The 22,932-nt window shown below is 31.7% G+C and overlaps 3 protein-coding genes across 3 annotated transcripts; all 3 read right to left on the bottom strand.

Moving 5' to 3' along the window:
* Positions 1-405: 405 nt before the first annotated feature.
* LOC101499060 (uncharacterized) lies at positions 406-5,524 on the bottom strand. Its single transcript, XM_004497655.4, has 13 exons — positions 5,330-5,524; positions 5,144-5,243; positions 4,878-5,058; positions 4,209-4,299; positions 3,732-3,767; positions 3,516-3,614; positions 3,305-3,435; positions 3,146-3,194; positions 2,943-3,032; positions 2,803-2,856; positions 1,736-1,801; positions 872-969; positions 406-769 (listed from the first exon to the last, which is right to left on the bottom strand). Exons 1-13 carry the CDS (start codon positions 5,411-5,413, stop codon positions 703-705), a joined length of 1,146 nt encoding a protein of 381 aa, XP_004497712.1. The 5' UTR covers positions 5,414-5,524; the 3' UTR covers positions 406-702.
* A 1,947-nt stretch (positions 5,525-7,471) lies between these two features.
* On the bottom strand, positions 7,472-9,139 carry LOC101499581 (xylulose 5-phosphate/phosphate translocator, chloroplastic-like). Its single transcript, XM_004497657.4, has one exon. It carries the CDS (start codon positions 8,910-8,912, stop codon positions 7,659-7,661), a length of 1,254 nt encoding a protein of 417 aa, XP_004497714.1. The 5' UTR covers positions 8,913-9,139; the 3' UTR covers positions 7,472-7,658.
* Positions 9,140-10,906: 1,767 nt separating this feature from the next.
* LOC101499883 (tubulin-folding cofactor E-like) lies at positions 10,907-18,378 on the bottom strand. Its single transcript, XM_004497658.4, has 15 exons — positions 17,808-18,378; positions 16,821-16,991; positions 16,317-16,363; positions 16,025-16,171; positions 15,854-15,928; positions 15,502-15,611; positions 14,940-15,067; positions 14,780-14,841; positions 13,695-13,802; positions 13,570-13,604; positions 12,680-12,742; positions 11,866-11,957; positions 11,709-11,785; positions 11,360-11,437; positions 10,907-11,167 (listed from the first exon to the last, which is right to left on the bottom strand). The coding sequence occupies exons 1-15, from the start codon at positions 18,121-18,123 to the stop codon at positions 11,069-11,071; spliced, it is 1,608 nt and encodes a 535-aa protein (XP_004497715.1). The 5' UTR covers positions 18,124-18,378; the 3' UTR covers positions 10,907-11,068.
* Between the last annotated feature and the right edge of the window lie 4,554 nt (positions 18,379-22,932).

The raw sequence follows: 22,932 nt of genomic DNA, 5'->3' as shown, positions 1-22,932 counted from the left end.
TAATAATTGATTATGATGTATCAACAATTTCTACCTTTGATTTGTTATCTATAATTCTAAATTGTGAAATCCTTCTAAAGTATTTGACTTAATGCCTAGTATTAAGTTAGTGTAGACTATTCTCTTTATTGTTGGGATACACCATCACTCTCAATTATCAATTCTTGGTCAATGGTGAGCTCTTGTCCGTCATTTCTTAGCAGAAAAAATCACATGAAAAAATGCTACCCACCACTTTAGGTCTCTTTCGGACTAAGAATGCTACCCACCACTTCCTTACAATCAAGCTCAAATATGACATGTTCGTACCACAAAGGTCTCAAAACTCATTGCAAAGTCGGTAGCGAACCCAAAGCATCGCCTTCTATGATGAGGTGAAAATTAAAAACAGAACACAAAATCATATAGAGGGAAAATAAAAATGGAACACTGAATCCTATTTTTCCATGTTGAATGTCTATTTGATAATACACAACAGCTACTTTTATGCACATAGTAAAGTTTTAGTCAAACATACACAATAGACAATATAATACAAAATATTCCTAGAACTGAACGAATACAAGAAAAATTTAAATGTCAACGCATTTAACTCCCAAGAAAACAAATGCATCGACGGCACAGACCAACAAAACATTTTTCAATGACCAAGTTTAGAGATAGCCACAATATTGGAATTGAGCTTGACACGCTCTGGGCTTGTTACAGTTGAACTTGACCCTCACTGCATTGCCTCTTGAAATTCAAGGCCTCATCTGCCAGAAACTCACTATAGAAACAATTCATATTAATTAGCCATACAATGTTGGGACAAGGAAATAATAGATAATGCATAATGGCACAAATCAAGCAACTAATGCAAAACACTCACCAAATTCGCTCAGCCATCAGTGACTGTTCCCATCTCGGACTCCATGGATAATCAGACGTAAGACGTGACTTGATAGGTGCCATTTGTGAAGTAAAATGCTACAAAATAACATGAAAAAAACCTCACTGGTAAATTGTAGGAAATAACTTCAACCTGAGTTGATAGCATATATTATAGCTTTAAAAAAGATCTATTGTCAAAATAAAAAATATGCAGAACATCCCACTATGATGAAGGATAGCCATAGGTAAGATTTTAGAACACAAGAGTTTGGGTACATGGTGTGCTTTAGAATAGTAAGGTAATAACTAGTATTGTACATCATGATAAACTCCAATATTTACATTTGATTCCACAATCTTGCTTTGAAGATCATCAAATGTATCAAAACAATTTGTGAGAAGCGAAGAATAATCACTTACTTTATCAGCTAAAAAAGAACATTACATGCTAAAGGTTCGAAGTACAGTACTTCTTTTGATGAAAGAGAGCATGACAGTTTCTTGATCTAAATCACATTGATACTTTCAAGCTTGAGTTTATACTTCAAGTAAACATATCAGTACATCAACCATCACTCAGAAATCTAAAGAGTATCTACCGCTTCCTCACTGTCTCCAACAAAAGACTACATAAAATAAAAACTAAACCATACAATCATATTGATATGACAAGACTTACAAACAATAACTATGTTTTTGAAAAAATTCAGTCTTGACAATTGGCGCTTTGCAACAACATCAATAAATTCCACTATAAGGAACTTATTTATTGTTTATTTGTTGCCTACATTGCTGAACGGTAAATACTGCTCGATCTAAAACTATTAAACAAAATTTGTCAGACAGTGGAAACAAATGTAACCTGTGAACTTTGAAGCATAATAGCCGGCTGTTGCTTTGGAAACTGAGCTGGAATTAGGAAGTGTACCTAAATAAGTAAAATTGTCAGAACTTTGGTCAAGTGCATAGATCTGACAACTAGTGAAACCTATGAAATGAAGAAAAATATCCAATACAAGATGTCAGCATCAGCCTTGGAACATAAAACTACTTGGAAGACTAAATTTAACCATACAATTATCTCTGTACTACTTGTTGGAATTCCAACCCAGAAACACTGATTATAATAATACAATTTGGCATAAATGATACTCTCAGAGTTTGAGAGTAATTACGTCTGGGTTCTCCATTGTTTGCAAATACTAAATGCAATCCCCTTCCTATTAGGGTGTATTGGAAAGCAAAGAGTAAAGTGTAATTGCAAATTTCTAACACACATCCTACTTCTATCCTTCTCTCTCCCTAGTGAATTTTCATGGTTTTACCAAGAATCCATGACTTAGCAACATGTTTCTATCAACAAACCAGAAATTATAAATTAGGGATTTGACGACTGGATTAATGAATTCTGATTCCTGAGCATCCAACCACCAAAGTTGAACGAGTTTCCATGTCCTACTAGTAGTAGGACAGCCTCTCATTTTATAGGGAATCTATGATTGTGATCAATATAATACTCCTATCTAGCATAGTGCACCACGCTACTGTCTCTTTAGAAAAATTATATATTGACCATAAAAACAAAAGGAAAAAAATAGACAACAAAATATTCTTTTTGCCTAAAAAGCAAAAAATTGTTAATGTCCTTGCATTCTAATTTCTATTCCCTAAAACAGGTATATGATTGCAATTCCAATACTGCAGTAGTCAAAGACATCATCAGACCCTTAGAAAAACGAAAAATACTTAAACACACTTGACTTCCTAGTTCCTATGTTATAGCCATAAGTCAGAATGTGGGTCAACTGTTGGATCAAACAGAAAATAAGCCTAAAATATAGCTTGTGTGCTCTAGGAGAAATAAGAAAATAAATGGTCAGAGTTAATATTCCAAAAAGAAAAAAAAAAGTAACGAGTGTCAAATATTACCAGAAATGTAAAAACTCCGGAAGCCGACAGAAAAGTTGCCTTTCTGCAAAAGACCTAGAAACAGGGAAATCATTAATTAGCAATTAACATGGAAACAAAGAATTCACAGCAATTTGAGAATAAGTGTCAAGGGTAGATACAGGATCAGCTTCAACTGGCCTTCCTAATGGAACAGCCAACGCTTCAATGAAGTGCCTTCTAACATCAATTAATGATACGGCTTCGAGGACCTAAGTTCATAGTATATTTATATTAATTTGAACAAAAAAGAATAATGTTCTTGAAGCACTAGAAAGTGCATATTAAATTAATAGACAACACGGTAAAGATAATTTCAGCTAACCTGTTTCTCAAGATATTCTTCCAGATTTGGAAGATATTCTGCCAAGCACCTTTGCATAATAGATCAACAACAAAAGCAGACATGCTATCAAAAACTATCCCAACCTTGTAAATGTATTTTTTTAGGACAAATAGAATAATCAAGCTTCGAAAAGCTTACATCCCATCCAACCAAGAAGGCAGCTTGACATCATCAATGGAAAATAGGGTTTTCAACTCAGAAGAAGATACTAACTTCAGGCGAGGAGCTGAAGTGGAAGGCATATACTTTCTCCCAACAGGATATATAACCTATGTTTAACATATCATAAGTAGTTTGTTTTGAAAGCAAGTGAAAAATTCAAAAGAATCTTAAAGAGAAAGGAAACAACTTGTAAGTATATCTTCTGGGATTGTCTCCATGGACAGCCAGCAACCATCTTGTTTATGTTCATGTCCAGTAGGGGCACAGCAAATTTAACCTCCTCTGACTACACTAAAATGTAACATCGAAGAAATCAATAATATTGTTCAGAGGCTACATTTATTTGCCCAACCATCCACGAATAGATCATAGAAATATCAGCGCATCTTTTCTGAAGATATACCTTGTCAGCACAAGAACTCATATGCATTTCTAGTCCCTGCAGCAAACGTTTTAAATTAAATTAAAGGCCAATCTTACCTACTAAACAAAGTTAGATCCAAAATTCAAAGTTCAAACATGTGCTTTCCAATTCACAGCCAGAGGTGGAAAGGCACACACTGGCACATGCTAATCCACAGTCAGATGTGCTTTTCATCCTTCAACGAAATTTTACACTAGTTTTGTGAAATTTTACACGTTTTTCTATTTTTCCAAACCCGTGTATGTTTTTTTAAGCACAAAAAATAACTACTATATATAACACAACGATCCAAAGTGGGTGCATGTCAAACTCTCATTAATTGGTTTCCTGCTTAAATGCTTTTTCAGTTCTTCAACGAAATTTGATGCTAGTTCAGTGATTTTTCCCAAGTAATGTAAACGCAGGTAGTTGACAAGTAAGGCAATGAGTTAAAAAAATATTTGAAAAAGAAATTACCTCTCTTGAAACAATAGTGCTGACTTCAAATTTCAACCGATCATCATCGACTTCTCCAACACGCTTCCCTTGATACAGCACATATTGATCCCTATAAAACATCAATGCAAAATCACCATATATATATTCATTTACCCAAACCACAAAAAGGCCTATTTGAATCAGCATATTTGAGCTTATATATTGGTATAAGCACTTGTGAACTGATTAGAAATGCTTGTGGAAACAACTTATGACATATCCATAGGCTGTTTTCAGCTTATTTCATTAACTCTGAGATAATTTATGAAAACAGCTCGTAGCATATTTGAAATCAGGAGAGTAACAAATGAAAGAACTTTTATAACTAGAAAGTGAAAACAATCATTCTTAGTCATTGATCAAATCATGAATGACTAAAATTAGAACAAAAAGTCATGTGACCTTTGTAAGTGGTCATGTGACACTTAAATAACATTCAATCATGACCATCATGCATAGTTGTATGGTTCAGATTTAGTCCTCTCACCCTCTCATATTAAAACTTCTCTCACTTGGTAGGTCCCAATATAAAATCATTTTAACTTACCTTTTGTTATGGAAATAACTACATAAGCCTTTATACTATAATATAAGCTCTAAATAAATTATTAAGTTGTTTATCCATCCTAACAGGACAAGTGTAGTCACCTCAAGTATTGAATAAGAGTCAAGAGACGCGTGGGGTCTTTGTAATTCCAATCAGATAGTAAAGAGTTGTTATTAGGTTCAACAGATTGAGTCATATGAAATGGATGAAAATGTTCATCTTCAGGGCCGAAAATAACATCAGGTGCAGTTGTAGGAGATTCAACATCGTATACAATAGCCCCTGAAACAGAGAAAAATAGAAAACCCTAAGCTACGATGAATGAATGAATGAATGAATGAATGAATGATGAAAGAAAAATGGATACATTTGATGAAGTCTAAGCAGTAGGGAATGAGGAGAGTGAAGCGATCGGTGATGCCGGAATTGTATTTGTCACTGGACCACATGTGATCAACTTGCAAACCCTATAAATATGTGTTATGTGAGTGATTGAGAAATGGAAATGATGGAAAGAATGAAAGAGCGAATGTTGTGTTGACTGTTGACCGACCTTGAGGGTGAGACGGGAGTTAGAGAGGAGGTGACTCAGTTGACCGCCGATGAAAGGAGGGATGTTTTCGGTGCCTGCGCCCATCTTTCTGATTCTACCTTTCTTCTCTTCTCTTCTCCTCTCTCTTCTAGCTCGCTATTTCTGCATCAGTTACCACCCGCACCTTTTCTTTTATCAACTTACCATTCACACAATAATTATATTTTATTGCACTTTTGGGGAAATTTTGTACTATTCTGTTTCACTTTCTGGAGTCACTAATCTGCATCTCCAAAATATGATCACGTAAAATAATGTTTTGTCTTTTAAGTTTTAACTTTATTTTATTATCTCTTTTAAAATGAAATAAAAATAGGTTTTATTTTTTATAAATGTTATATGTATATTATTATTATTTAATTATGTATGTCAATTTTATTCTAAATAATATATATTGTATTTTAATAAATTAAAAATATATGCTTTCTTATTTATATATTTTAAACGTATTTTTGAAATTTTAGTGGATGGGTCGCATTTAGGGATGCAACCCCCACTCTCAATTTTATTTATATCATTTAATGATAAAAAATATTAATAAAAAATATTATTTATTTATTAATAACTTAATTTAATTGATTAAAATCAGTAACAAAATACATAAAAAAGTTATAAAATTTGAATAAATGTGTCAATAATATTTTTTATTATAACCGAGTATTTATATAGTCTGTGTTTTTTTTTTGGTAATTTATCTCTAATATTCATTTTGATTTTAATACAAATATTATTTTAAAGAATTTATAAAAGAAAAAGATAACTTTTACTAACTCCTCTAAAAATTTGAATGCTTATGGATGGTTAATGGATTAGAGTGACTTAGGTCATGATATCAACAACTCCTCTAACGAAAAAACTAACAATTAAGAACTAACATTAACTAATTTTTTTTTAAAAAAATGAATGCATATTTTCAAACATAAATGACTCTACATTAAACTCAATTTTAAAATAGGAGTTTATTTAAAAGTACTTTTAGCCACATGAAACTAAATACACATTAGTCTTATAATTACACTGACGTGGCAAAGCAAAAAGCTGTCGAAGGTTTTCATGCTTTCTTTCAAGAGGAAATATCTTGTGATGTAGAGGAAGCAACTGAACATGAATTGAGTTAAAGTACAATAACTGTTCTTTCAGTCATTGCTAGTAGCTAATTTCATTTGATGATATGCTCTACTAAGCTTCAAAATTCAAGAAAGCCTAAAATCAAGAGCAGCCAATACTACTCAAAGACATGAAAAAGCTCAAAGACCAAAGATGCAGTATTGAAATGTTTGACCAAATAGATATCATAAAACTCCAAAGCAAGATGTAAATTTTAGAGCAATATGACTGACCAGCAAACAATAAAAGTGGACTTTTACTAGCTAGCTAATGAACTCTTTAGCTAGTAATAATATAATCAAAAGAAAACCAGATTATTTGAAAGTCAAGGGAACATAAAGTAGTGGAAGTATTTGGATAATATCACTGAAAAAACTATGATATGCAGTCATCAACTATCAGTGTGTTGTCAATTATGAATCTCAGAAAATAGTGTTTTGTTCAATTTCATCTGCGCTTCAGTGTCTTAATGCCGCTAGTTAACCACATTTTGTACTAAATAGCATATTGCACTACCATAGTGTTTTTGTTTGAATTCTGCTATGTTATAATGGTGTAAATAGCTGCTGTTTGACAACATTGACATTTAAGAGAAATTCGGCTTCACAATTTATAGGTGAACAATATGAAAGTGGAAATAAATATGAATGGAACAAACATAAGATATAGTCACTAGAAGTTCAACACACAAGTGAATCCTATTAGCTTGCTGATGCAGTAAAACAACATTGAGGTTAACCAATAGAGTAAACCTCGATTTAGTCCCTCAAGTATCACTCACTATCCAATTTCGTTTCTAAACTATATGAAAATAATAGATATTCCTAAAACTATATAAAATCTGTCATGTTAGTCCCTAAACCATATAAAATTGTCAATATAAGGAACTAAATTAATGGTTCACTCAAATCAATATATTGCAGTTTCTTTTAATCTGCCTCATCTATTTAAAATAAATCAAGCAAGAAGGAATTATATGCATGAAAATAAACCAAATAACCAAAAAAAATGCTTAGAAACATCAATACTAGAAAAATCACAGCAATAGTTCAAAAGAAACCAGAATGGAAGATCTAATTTAATGTCTAAATCTAAACATGACTAAAACTATAACTCAAATAATCAAAAACAGTTTTCATCTTCTTTCTAACATTTCCCCTATTTTTTTCCCCCTTCTATTGCTCTAACTACTCTTTTCACCTTCAATTTTCGGTGCTTTCTTTGCAGCTGTAGCTTGTGAATAAAGAAAAGTCCCAAGTATGGCAATGGCAGATCCAAGTCCATTAAGCGGTCGAACCGGATTTCTAAACACCAAAACTGAAGACACAATCACCACAACTCTCTTCATTGTGTTTCCAACAGAGAAACTTAATGGACTAATTTCATCCAATGCTTGGTAAGATGATTGGTTATAAAGATGATAAAACACACCAGAAACCAAAACCCAAATATACAAAGTTGAAGGTTTTCCAATAGCTTCAAGTGCTTTGTAATACCCAGGAATCCATTGAGACCCTTCTACAAATATAGCTACTGGAAAAAGATACAACAATGAAAGTATAGTAATCACACCATATAAGTTCAATCCATTAACTTCCTTGAAATTTTGCAAACTTCTTTTGGAATAAATGTTTCTCAATACAAAACCAACATTGCTAATAAGAGCACACCATAGTCCTTGAACATTGAAAGAAACTTCAGTAACAGCAGCCAAAGAACAACCAAGAACAATAGGTAAAATTGAAAGCCAAACCTTTATAGGATATTTATCACCAAGGAAAGAAGAGAATATGACAGAAAAAACTGGTTCTGCAGATTTGATAACATGTGTGAATGAAACAGCAACTTTTGAGAATGAAACACAAGCTGAAATGTGACCTATTGTGTGAAACAAAGCAGGTCCAAGTAGAGCAAGAATGAAAGATTTTGAGATTTTTGGAAAAGGTTGAAGCTTTAAAGACCAAAGAGAAAGCATCCAAATGGAACCAACAAAGAGCTGAAAAGATGCAAGAAGCCATGGGAAAGGGAAAAAGTTCAAAACTTTCTTGTTGTAAATGTTGAAAACAATGTTTTGAAAGTACCAAAATCCAAAAACTAAAGCAAGTTTGAGATTTATGCTTTTGGGACTAGTAATGGGTGCTGAACTTTCTCCTTCAGGATTGCTATCAGATACAGCTTTGAAAATTTGGTTTCTGGGTTTTGTTGAGAACTCAAAAGGGTGTAAGAATCTGTTAAAATATCTTGAATTTGTGGTTAAATTTTGGATCTGAGATGTGGGTGTGACAGAAAGTTTGGAACTTTTGAGATGTGATTCATGATGAGACCTGTTGATGAGAAGATTTGGTTTGAGAATTGGAGATGCATTAATGGAAAAATTGTGATTTGGTTTTGTGAAAGTGACAGAAGATGATGATGGAAAAATATTCAAAGATAACATTTTTTTTGTTTAGTTTGTGTGGTTGTTCTTGATGAAGCCAGAAATAACTGAGACAATGGGAAACGAAAATGAAAAGTAAATAGATTTCTCAGAAGGATAATAAGAAGACAGATTTTGGAGCTTTAAGAGGCTTCAAAATGGGGATTGAATTTGTGAAGTAGTTTGATTTGAAAGAACACAGATGAACATTAAAACAGCACCTTAAACTAAACCTAGTACAGACCTAAAGGTACGATTTTGTCCCTAAACGTTCGATATCAATTTTCCTAAAAAAAACTATTAAATCTGGTTTAAAGTCATTTTGTCAACCGAAAAAAAATTAACTTCTAGTTTATAAGTTATAATAACGTATATTTACATGAATTTATAATTTATAACATTTTTTACAAACTATTTTAAATAATTTTTGAATTTATAACTTGTATTTATTTATTTTTTAATTTTACTCTTATTATTATTTTAAATTTTATTTATCTTTTATAATTTATTTATTATAATTTTAAATTAATCAACTAGCTATTTCTATAAATAATTTAAAATAAATAAACTAAATAAATAAATATTTTAAAATGATTTAAGAATATAATAATTTACAATAAATAGTTTTAAATAAATAAGCAAACTATAAATAAAGTCTTGGTACAAAAATTAATACAGTTAGAAAGTCTTCATAAATAATTTTAAACATTAATTAACATAAAATTAATTATTAATTAAGAATATCATTTTATATTTTAAACCGATCGAACCTTTAACATTACCAAACACTTCCAATTAATTTATTTGTTCATCATATATCATTTATCAACTAATTTTTACCAAACAAATCCTAAATTAAATTAACTTCTATTTTTTTACTGGAACCGAACTAACTTGTTTAATGTTTACGACTTGTCACAAACTTGAGTCAAAAGCAAAACTTCTCACAAACACTAAATATAGGAAGTAGGAGATTATTCGAAGTTGCCTCCAGCCTCCAATAATAATTAACAGAGACAAACTACTATTGTATATCCAAATACTCAACTTTGTATAGCAAAACCACTTCCACTCTACATTGACTTTTTTTGTTCTTCTCTATCAACACAACACTGCTATTCTCTACATTGGCTAAGGTTGAGTAACTGATGTAATTACCATTAGCACTCATGGTGATTGGTGAAGGATTATGCTGGACACTGGGTAGTGAATTCGTGGTGCGTGAACAATAATTGTAAAATAAAAGTGAAAAAAATAGGTTAACTTATTTAAGAGGATAACAGGGTAAGGGGTTGAAAGAAATTGATGACATGGTACAATAAACTAGAGTGTGTTCAAAAAAATGTGAGACAGTGTCCTTAATTTCTCAAAGAAAAGAGACCTTTTTCCATCCCACATATACTTCAAAATTATACATAAAAAGAAATACATTTCTTTTTACCCTCCAAGTGTTCTCAAATAAAAAGTATCTTACATTGATTCCAAACAATTCCCATGAGGTTCAAACACCCCTGTTTCACAATATTGAAATACAACCTTTCAGTAACAAAAAATAAGTTGTATTTATAAAATCAATATAGTTGTAGCTTTATTTTTATTTATCATTTTCCAAATAATATGATTGATTCTACAAGGCCCAAACCAAACTAACTGGAGATTCACACAAGACACGATTTGCATGTGAGAAAATAGACGTCAATTGCTAATCCGTCCTCTCAATGTTTACTCACATGTTTAAAAAATACTATCAAATTAGAGTATCCGATAGTCGATAGTGTATATAGTAAATCACCGTATTTTTTGGGGTGGGATGAACCTCTTCCAAAATAGACCATCCAATTAAATAGTAGAAAAACTTTTCACACCCTTTAACATTGTTTGGATGTATACATTAAAAATAACAATAATAATAATTTTGTCATCCAAAAGTACATTTCTAGACAATTTATGTTGTACAGAAATACACTTCTAGAAATATATTAGGTTTTATAGTAAAGATGACAAGGCCCAAAAAATAAGAAGTTCAAATGATGCACTTAACAAAATCTTTTGACCTATACTCAACAGAATACATTCTTCATTGTAAAATCATACTTTTATATAAGAGTAATCGCAGCTAACCAGAATAGTATATAGATTACAACATAAGGCTGTTCAGAATTTTTCTGATATTTTTATCAACTATCTTCGTCTACAAGGATAACCGAATCATTGCCAACCCCAATGTCCATAAGAGATGACGCATCATTGTCAAGCGACAAGGGCAATGGAGATCCCTGAAAATTCAAATGTATGTAACAAATAGTTTCAATCACAAGTTTGTTTCTCAGCATATCAATTTGAATTTTTTTGCATCAAATCATTTTAAAGATTGTCACAAGGTGTTACTTTTCTTCAATAAAATTTGAAGTAGGCAATCACTATAAAATAATTAAATAACATAGTTTATTCTTAAAATAGAAACAAACCTCTTCTTGAAGAAATAAGTTTAGCTTCATGGACTTCAGCTTAAAAAAGCTTTCGCAGAGAAATTTTAGCTTACCAACCTGAGAATAACAAAGTAATCAGAAGGATTGCAGTGTTGTCAATGGTGAATAGTGGAAAATAGCGATTTATTCAAATTTTGCTACACTACAGTGTTATAGTTGCTAATTGACAGCATCTTGTACTAAATTGTGTATCATGGAACAACAGTGATTTGTTCAAATTTTGATATGCTATAGAGCTATAGTGCGGCTATTTGACAAACACCGAAGGATTGTTTAAAAGTCTGGATACATTCAACATTATATTACTAGAAAGGTATTGATATTTAACTGTAGTTGATGCTGGCAGCTTCTTTGTCAATGGTGGTTTCTCACCCATGGATGCTCCAACACACTTCAGAGTGATAGCTGCATAAATCTCTATTCAAGTTAATTAAGCCATTGCAAGTTCAGAAACAGAAGCTGATGCACAAAATTAACATCCATACATAAGAATCCTGAGCTGATTGCTTGTGGGCCAGTAGCTCTAGTTGACAGCTTTTGATCCTCAATTCCGTAAAAATTCTTAAGCTCGGAAAACCTGTTAATGAAGTGCATCAGTACATCAGCAAAACAATTGTAATACGAGGTAGAAATTGCTTGATATTCCCATCAGATTCTAGTTTCAATTTTCAAAATCATTTTCAAAATGAAAATAGCCTCAACATTCAGGTCCATCTGATGGTGCAATAGACAGAAAATATATGCTGCAACTGGAGAAGAGAAGAGTAAAGACGGAAACCCCATAAACTCAATGGAAGGAACCTCAAAACACTAAACCCACTTTTACATGCACAACTAATCAGCGCAAGACAAATACTTTCAGCAAGAACGTAAGGTGTGAAACCTAGGTTTTCATTTTTCCTCTTAATTCTATGATTCCTACTGATTGAATTCCCAATCAGACTAGTTCACTTGACCCAACATCTTAAAAAAATCGCAAACACCTTGAACCATTCTTATATCTTTGCTCTCTTAGTCAGTGGAGATATAAGTTTGGCTTGGTGGTTGAAGTGTGAGAGTTAAGGACTCAAGTGATAAGGAGGGAGATTGTTGAATCCTCACCTCAAACATAATACTAACTATCCTAATATTTGTCATTCAAAAGAAAAAAACAAACATTCTATTAGTCAGAACTCGGAGTTATTGATTTCTGAACAGCATTTTCATCCATCTTTCTCTAGCCATCACAAATTCACAACACATACTAAACATCGATATCAGAGCAAAGGTCCCAACAACCACTCACTTGCATGAATTTACCTGGGGTGCTGTTTGATTTCTTCAGGACTAACATGCAACTTTGAGACCACAAGCCGAACATACCTGCATAAAAATTATAAATAAACACAAGATAAAAGATGTTACTCACATTGAATGCCAATAAGATGTGAACCTTTAATTGAATAAGCAACTACAAGATAAGATGTTAGGAAAAAAACACACATCTTATGTATGAAGATAGATATAATGCAAGAGTCTAATGACCAGTCCCTAAAGAGGATAACCACAAATGTATTACTTCATAACAGTAAATGGGAGAAATAGATTGAATTATTTCTTTCACAACAATCCTTGATTTAAAAATTATTTATTTGCTTCAGCCAATAAATCAAACATCTGTTGTGGCATGCCCAGAGAGCGGAAGACTTCAAAAGTTTCATAGGTCACTGTTTTCAATTCAGGCAGCACGGGGATTGGTACAGGAATCTGGAACTTGATCGTAGCAACTACCAAGGTTATGAAAGCTGCAACTTGGGTTTTTAGAAGGGTTCTGACTTCTGACACAACTTACATGAGTGGGTTCAATCAAAGTTATGCCTTATTCCGTCCATTCTAAAAGAGGTCACTATGTCCAATGGTATGACAAGGAAAGGAATCAATTTCGCTGAATTGTGCAGGGTGGTAAACAAGTCACCTCTCCAATGAGGAAAATTATGCAGTTCAAAGTCACATTATATACAAGAACTAAATTGATCAGAAAAAACGGGAGCAACACAAAAATCTAGTATTTTAAAGTTAAGGGTACTACTAAAAAACTGTAAGGTAAAATCCTTGACATACAATACACTAAATAGATTATTATAATTTTATAAAGGAGGTTTCAGTTGCTTAATGCGTATTTGTAGCACATAGTTTTAAGAAGAATGTACCTAATCTCAGAGTCCTTCCTTTCACGAGAGGTAATCTGAAAGGTTAATTAGATGTAAATGCATTAAATTTGGTAAAAGAATATATTAAAGGTACAAATAAGCAATAGAGAGATCTTTCATTATACCTCACTCCCATTCAATATCTGAATTTTTGCTAATCGAGCAATCAAACCAAATCTTGGAACCCCCCCTCGCGTAGCATCGGTTATTGGGTTCCCAGAAAGTCTGATATCCTTAATTGTTATAAAACATATATAATTAGAATAGAAGCTAGCTACCATAAGTAAGAATTTTCTCTTAGCAAAATAAAATAGTAAAAAGAAAAACAGAGGAGAGAATAAGAGAAACAAAGGAAATGATAGTCCCCTGCAATGATACAGGGAAACAAGTTGTGCAAAACAGACTATTTACTTTCTCAGAGAAAACGTGTAATTGTAAAGATCCTCTGCTAAAACAGATAACTACTTTTTGAAAGGAAATCTGCAAAGTTCCTCTGCTTCAGCATATGTAGCACAAAAGACAGACAGAGAGAGTCACTCATTGTCAAGTAGAGTACACTTAAGGATGTGGCTTAGTACTGTTCGTGTGTGATAAAAGTGTTTTCAACTATTTTTGGAATTATGGTGCTTAGTAATGGAATTTTCAAAGAGGTTTCAATGTTAGATATTCAGAGGGATCAGAAAGCTACGGTTTCTTTGTATGTCTTTCTATCAAATCCTGGTTATCATTTCTATTTTTTCTCTTTAAGAGGGCATCCAATCCATTTCCATTGTAGTTTAGTATTCTCTAATATAAAGTATAGTGAAGTAACAAGTTATGCATAAACATCAATAAATGCCTTTTCTTATTCTCAATAAAATTGCTAAACTAGAAGAAAAACTGCATGCAGAAATTCAGGTCGGGCAAAAATGATAAAATGTGAATTGTAGTGAGTACTATACAACCAAAAAATTATCCAGGAAGCAGGAGAGCTAATAATTCAATCAAACGATAAGGAATGTATCATATAGAAGACCTGCACACTTAGTTAAGTGGAGCTACAAATAATTTTGAATTGCCTCCCCAATATACCATTTTGAAATGGATTATTATTTGATATAACAGTCCATGGTCCTGGACTCGTTGTAACAGATACAAAACAGCATCCATAGAATTAAAATAAATAGCCAAACATAATACATAGTTACATACTTCACAGTATAAACCTTACCACCAAGTTAGGAAACAAGTTTAATGAGTCAACAGAGGCTAGATCACTAATGTTGTTGTCACCTGAATGATAATTGAAATACTTAAAAGTCAGCTGATAGCCAGAATTTACATTTTATTTCAGTAAGATGATTCTTGTCAAGAGAATAAAATTAAATTACCCAAAAGAAGGCAGCGCAAATTTTGAAAGGGCTTATAGCATGCAACTTCTGATTCACAATACTGCCGACCATTATCAGGATAAAAGAGAGAACTCAAACAATTCTTGTTCAAATAAAGCTGCTCCAAACTGAAACAAAACATATTAATTTCAAAAGTTTATTAATTCAACGGACTTTAAAAAAGCAAATCTAACCAAAAGCAGAGGCATTTTTTTAGGGAAGGAAAATTATAGACAAGAAAATAACTGAATAACAGTTCTAAGATACAATTACTACTTCTAGTGATACAGATACAACATGTGATTTGACCAAATTTCACTTGAATTATACACCTAAAGTATCATGCTGAAGTTGAACACTTGCAATAAGTGGTTAACAGAAATGATAACTGGGTAACTAAAATGTGATATTGTTATTAGATTAAGTAGTGAGAAGAAAATTTATGTTCAATCCACATGGAAGCAGATTTTATATTGAAGTCAGATGCGATTAAAAGTTAAAATGGCATCATTCTAAACTAAAGTATGTTTGTAGAACTAGACAAAATTTTGTCTTTACCAACCATCTTAGCTGAGAAAGCTTCATGATTTCACTCCATTCAGCTATACAATTATCTTCCAAATTCAACAGCCGCAGAGAATCAAATCCCTGAACCATAGAGGATGACACAGGCTGAATAGAAAAAGGAAAATTAGATGGCTTAAAATTGTTTGTGATTTATTTTATAAAGTTGATAACATGTGGTAGAGCAAAATAAACATGAAAGTGAAATCCAAAATACAGACCTATCATAAGAATTAAGTTTCTATATTTTTTATGTCTACACACAAAAAAGTATAGCAGATCTAGGCCAGTGTCAGAAAAGAGAATATGCATCAACACAAGCCTGTTATTGTTGATCAAATATAACATACCAGTATTCTGCTTATATTGTTTCCCATGATATGTAGCTCTTCAATTGCTGTCAATGACTGTCTAAGCAGTTCAACCTGCCCAGTTACAAAGGCAATATTTAGCAATTCCTAAATAAAGGTGAAGGAAATCTAAGCCAGAGACATAAGTTGAGAAAACACAGAGAAGCAAACCTGCTCCCAATCTACACCGGTGTTATTTAAAACCAGAACACGGATGCTTTTTAGTAATGGAAGCTCAGATTTATATGGAGACATTAAGTTGTGAGATAGGTTGAGAGCCTCCAGGACAGGTAACTGTTCACAAATGGTGCCAGCATCCTGCAAAAAGATTAATGACAGTTATTTTGATCAATCACTAAAAGGTTAGTGGGCCATGCAAAATGGCATGATGAAAATAAGCAGAATTAAAGCTCCAGCAATAGCCAGGAGAAACTAGTGGATAAAACCTGGTTGCAGAACATACCTTCCACTCCGAAAGAAGGTTCCCGGACAGATCAAGTTCTTTTATATCTAATATATAATAAAAGTAGTTTCAAAACATGTATTTGCAAAAAAAATATACAAGGGAACTATTTACCTATATTCAAATTGCCTTAGAGGATAAAAGCAGATATCAAGGTATAAATTGTAACTTCAGGTAAAAGCATCTTAACCAGGGTTTTAAAATAAAGGTCCGCGGTCGCGATTTGGATTGCAGCATAACAGTTTTTATGTTGTCGAAATCACAACCACGACTGAGGCTCCATTTGACTGTGATTTTCCACAATATCAAGGATTGTGATGCGATCTCAATTGTTACTGTTAATTAAAACCCATATCTTATCCAAGGCAAAAGCAACCAATTCAGTAATACCACAATTTTGTCAACCCTCCACCAAAAAAATAAAAAACACCGATGCCACTAGTTTGATGTTTCATATTTCTTTATATAAGCAAAGAAATGAGAATGAGATGGAGTTAAGCTTACTGGGCACTGTAGTACTGATATGACATGGAATTCCAGGGGAACTAACACCCATGAATGACAATGATGCACTTGTTAACTCCTCAAATCGACTTAGCTTATCATGAAGTTCATTTTTACCCAATAATTGAACAGAAACTCTCCTGTTGCTAGTTGAAAGGACATACATTTCATCTGCAAAAATAAATAAATAAATAAAATCATATACTATTTCCAAGGACCCGAAATAAATTCAATGAGGATGCATTGTCTACGTAAAACAATTTTACACCAATATCCAATAAGAACTCATGATATTGCTACATAAGTCCATTTTGTAACCATATTTTAAAAATAACTACAAAATACTGGATCATCCATGCAAAAGGTATATATATTGATTAAAGTGAGAGATATATATGATCTTCATCTTTGGTAGAAAAAGAAGTGATCAAATGCATGTCTGACTGACACGGGTCAGTGTGTGTGACAACACTACACCAACAATTTGATTACATTCAATCACTTCAATTTTCTTAAATTATTATCAGTGTTTGCATGTTAGTGTCGTGTCTGGTGTTTGACTGTGTGGCACTAACACAACAGCGACAGTGTAATTACATTCAATCGCCATTACATTCAATCGCCTCAATTTTCTTAAAGTATTGTCATTGTTTGCATGTCAGTATTAGTTTCATGTCTGGTGTCAATGCTTCATAGCAAATTACTCACTCCGTAACAAAACATAAGCAAAAAATACATGATTTTGGACTAAATTTAATCAAGATACATATACTTTTTGTTTATACTTTGTTAAATAGAAGTATATATATTATCGTGACAGAGTAGAGTTACTTGGATGCCAATGTAGACTAACACTAACACATCGTTCCATTTAATTACATCTATTTTCTTAAATTTTTGTCAATGTGTAATGTGTCGATGTGAGTGTCTTGTGTCCATGCTTTATATCAAAATACATAAATTAAAGTGGGAGATATATATATATACCCTCTTCATCTTTAGTAGAGTTACTTCGATATCTTTTTTCAAGAGCTTCAAGTAATGAAATCCCTTTGCATAGATTCTTGGGACGAACAAAGGAACCTGATGTTTCAAACTTAGCATGAAAGTACTTCACACCATTGACGGATCCATCATGTTTTCCTTCTCCATTATCCCAATCAACTCCAACCCATGTGTCTGAATAACCTTCAACAGTTCCCACATACTTAACTGTACCAATTCTTCGTGAATCATTAGATGCATGTACTCGTTGCCCTACTTGGAATTCGGTTGTTGAATTCTTCGGAGAATCCTGCTGCATATTTTGTTGAAACAGATGAAGCGAGAAAATGGCAGAATGCAAACTATAGTGACTGTATTTGTTTGATTATTTCGTTGCTTCGACAAAATGTAGATAGATCACGCTCAGCTTCCGGTGTTCGACGAAACTGGACGGCGGCGGTGGCGGCGTAGCGGGTTTGGAGACGGAGGTCTACTCATTACTGTGGGTTGGTTTTGGGATTTGGATCGATGAAATTTGGTTCTTTTGGTTGATTTAAAATAAAATAGTCTTCGACGTGGAAATTTGGATTTTGTGTTTGTTTATGTTTTTCTAAATTGATCATATTCTAAAAAATGATTATTTTTTTAAAAAATTTAAATGAAAAGTATTTTTTTAAAAATTAACAACATAAAACATCTCCATAAAAAAAAACATTCCATAAAAAAAACATATAATTTTTTAATCTAAATATTAACATTATTCTTTTATCTATAAATGATAAATATTTATTTTAAAGACACAATAATAACACTCATATAAATAATTAATTGTTGTGAATTATATTCAGTATACTATGGTTTAAAATTCATAGTGAAGATCATCCTATAAACAAAATTCATAAATTATATACATATTGTATATACAATCATCATAGTATAACAAACATGACTTGTGTGCCAAGCGTTCTAATGCAATGCGTATATGCCAAAATGCATGACTCCAGAATTCCAAACCAAAACCCTCATCGAAGGGAGTAAATCATAATTGTACAGCCTCTCACAGACTAGTACTAATTACCAAGGAGCAATCCCTCGCGAATCAGCACGATTTACTAGCGTGCAGTCGCTCACAGACCAGCACGACATACAAGAGTGCAGTCGCTCATAGACCAACATGATTTTCTAGAGTGCAATCGCTCACAGATCAGCATATTCTAGAGTGCAATCTCTCACAGATTAGCACAACATACAAGAGTGCAGTCGCTCACAGACCAACACGATTTTCTAGAGTGCAATCGCTCATAGATCAGCACATTCTAGAGTGCAATTTCTCACAGATCAGCACGACATACAAGAGTGCAGTCGCTCACATACCAGCACGATTTTCTAGAGTGCAATCGCTCACATATCAGCACATTCTAGAGTACAATCTCTCACAAATCAGCACAACGCGACAATCCCCGCAAAGATAAGATGAACCAACAATTCACATGGCATCACTCAGTGGTCCATCATGGTCACCACTATCACCATGACCCCATCGCGGTCACCATTTACTATGAAATGCATGAGCATACTATGACTATTTTCACCACAATCATTAAGTAAATGCAGCTATTAAAAGATTCCCCATTTTTAATACTCATTTAACACTAATGATTTTTCAGATAGAACACAGAGCATACTCAAACATATTTATTTACACCAATTTCAATTTCCACAAACACACATAAATCACATCTCCAAATTCAATCCACACATAAATTGAATTAAATTCATTTTCCACCAACCTACACATAAATTTCTTCTAAAAAATTAATAATATTAATTATGAACACATCAATTTCATCAAACATGAATCACCACAATTTTCAATCATTAATCACCTATATTCAATCTCCAAAATTTTCAACCATAAATCACCACAACAACATTAATATATCAGAGTTCTCCCCACCGCTAACTCGGTGCCAACGGTCTCGATTCTTTTTCGAGACTCAAGGAGCTAACTACATAAACATAAATATTTATAACAATTTGTTCACAATAAAATTAAACTAAACACAACAAAATTCCCAAAATTAAATCTTTCTCACACACCAAACTTTTAAAACCAAATAATCTATATTATTTTTTAAAAACTAAAAAAAAAAAAAACAAATATTGTTCAAATTTTACATACACACACTCGACTATTAAAGCACCAAAATTTTTGAGTTAATAAAATACTCTAAACCTTTTTTCTTTTTCTTTTTAAACTCAGTCCAAGAGTAATTAAAAGAGTAACATTTTAAACTTTAACTATTTTTAATTTCAATCTATCTTTTTGCTCAAACTCTTTAACTCAGTTAACATTTGAACTTTTTCACAACTTTAACAACTCTAATTTTTTTTGTAAAATTTCAACTTTAGTTCAAACTCATTTATTTGAAAATAACTCATTACTTAACTCAAACACATCAAATTTAATTACCGTCAATTCAAACCAAATTCAATCAATTCAATTCAACAACACACATATAGCACCTCAATTAAATTTCAACAATTCAAACATAACTCACCCAATTTCAAAACTCCACATTTTTACACATAAACCACCAAATTTGATCAATTCATTTTCTACAAAATCCACAAATAAATCATATCTCAAAAATTCATAATAATAATTATGAACATATAAATCACCTCAAATATGGATCACCATAAACCACACCTCAAAACACACCAAAAACAAATCCCACTAATTCACACATAAACGAATTAAATTCATTTTCAACAAATTCACACATCAAATACATCAAATTTATTTTCCACAAAATCACAAGTAATATCCTAAATGCAAACGAAAAGTTTGGAAGGAGCCCTTACCTCCGTTGTAGCTTTAACAACTGATTACGGCACTGCGATTAATTATGGTAAAACTTTAGTTCGCGTCGTCGCTTCGAAAACTAGCTCACTAGCACCGCATCGTGGCAATGAGCAACTTTCCCTTCTGTCACTTCTCAAAAGGAAACTTAGATCTAGAAGAAAAATGATGATTTGTATTTATTGAATTTTGAACTCACCAACATAAACTTGAAACAGAGAAAGAAAGAAATCGCGAGCGCAGGAGAACGTTTTTCAGCTTTTGTGTTTCCTTTCTTCCTTTCTTCCTTTCTTTCATATATATATATATATATATATATATTAAAATAACAATAATATATTATAATTAACACCAACTAATAAATATCTAACTTTATATAAATTTTTTTTTTAAAAAAATCATTACACATCACTTCTCAAATTACTTTTCCAAAAAATATCTATTATTACTGCAGCTCAATTGACAAATGAGTTTCTCAGAAATAAGTGACATTTTTTTAAAAAACTGTCCGATATTAAATTTTTCGTAACATAATTAAATTATTCTCCGACAAATAATCTTAATCGGGTCTCAAAATATATATATTAAAATGTATATAAATATTAAACATATTATTAACTCTAATAAAATATATTTATGATATTTAATTCCCAAAATAAAATTCACTTGGGCTAAATGCCTAAGCAATTTAAGACAAAATTTCTTAAAATCGCATAAATTAGAATTTAGAAAATTTAGGGTCTTACAAATAATAAGGAGAATTGAAGAGGAAAAATCTTTTAGATGAGATTTTTGTTGAGATGACAATATTTGAATGAAATAACACAATATTAGATGATGTTTACGTGAGAGTCTATTTTAATATATATAATAGACAATAGATATTAGATGCTAAATAATAATAATAATAATAATAATAATAATAATAATAATAATAATAATAATAATAATAATAGTAAAATGTGTGTTAAAGCAAATTGAAAGTTGAATAATAAGGAGAATTGAAGAGGAAAAACCTTTTAGATGTGCTACATGGGATTTTTTGTTGAGGCAAGAATATTTAAATGAAATGGCACAATATTAGATGTTGTTTATGTGGACGTCTATTTTAACATATATAATAGATAATAGATTGGAGAGGAAAACCCTTTTAGATGTACCACACGATTTTTTGTTGAGGTGACAATATTTGAATGAAATGACACAATATTAGATTATGTTTATGTGGGAGTCTATTTTAGTATATTGATGATTGTGTGTTTTGTGATACATTATAATATTCATTCGTGAGTGATAGTTTGTTAAATTCAAAATATTGAAACAATTCTTTCGTGTGTGCCTTGGAATTGTTCAAATAATTATTTGACACGGTCAAATAACTTCAAAAGTGGTTGAAAAAAATTATAGGCAAGAAAATTTTGTAAATGTTTAAGACATAGAAAATTTCGAGTCAATAATGAAATAGTTATAAGTTCTTCATTTCCAAATGCTTAATATTATTCTTTTTTTTTTGTTGTTTCAATTATGTTTTGTATTTTTTTTAATTATAAAAAAATATTATGGGAGGCACATTCAATATAAGGAAAAAATCTCATTTCCCATGAGTAATTAGAGATTTTTAAGTGTATTGATGAGTCATTGAGTGATAAATTAAAACTGAAACTATATAATGTATGAAATAACTATACTTGAGCAAGTGAAAAGGTTTGCATTGTATATTGAAGAAACAAAACAATGGAATAGAAGATGAATTTGGAATGTGTCACATCAGAATTTTTGGTGAGTTGGCAAATGTTGCAGGATGTGGCATGAATGAAAATATAAGTTCTTCATTTCCAAATCTTAAAAATTATTCTTTTTTTGTTGTTTCAATTATGTTTTGTGTTTTTTTTTTTAATTATAAAAAAAATGTTATGGTCAACATAGGGAAAAAAAACTCATTTCCCATGAGTAATTAGAGATTTTTAAGTGTATTGATGAGTCATTGAGTGATAAATTAAAACTGAAACTATATAATGTATGAAATAACAGTACTTGAGCAAGTGAAAAGGTTTGCATTATATATTGAAGAAACAAAACAATAAAATAGAAGATGAATTTGGAATGTGCCACATCAGATTCATTGGTGAGTTGGCAAATGATGGAGGATGTGGCATGAATAAGTTTTTTTGGGGGTTTTGTTCCATTGAGAAATAAATTGAAAGTAATTGATTGACATAAATTGAAATGAAATAGATTGATAACGTAAAATATTATAAATGC

Source organism: Cicer arietinum, chromosome 4 (genome assembly GCF_000331145.2).
Source record: "Cicer arietinum cultivar CDC Frontier isolate Library 1 chromosome 4, Cicar.CDCFrontier_v2.0, whole genome shotgun sequence".
In the NCBI taxonomy this organism is placed as follows: Eukaryota; Viridiplantae; Streptophyta; class Magnoliopsida; order Fabales; family Fabaceae; genus Cicer; species Cicer arietinum.
Note: the sequence above shows the minus strand (reverse complement) of the source record. Positions and strands in the feature narration are given on the sequence as shown.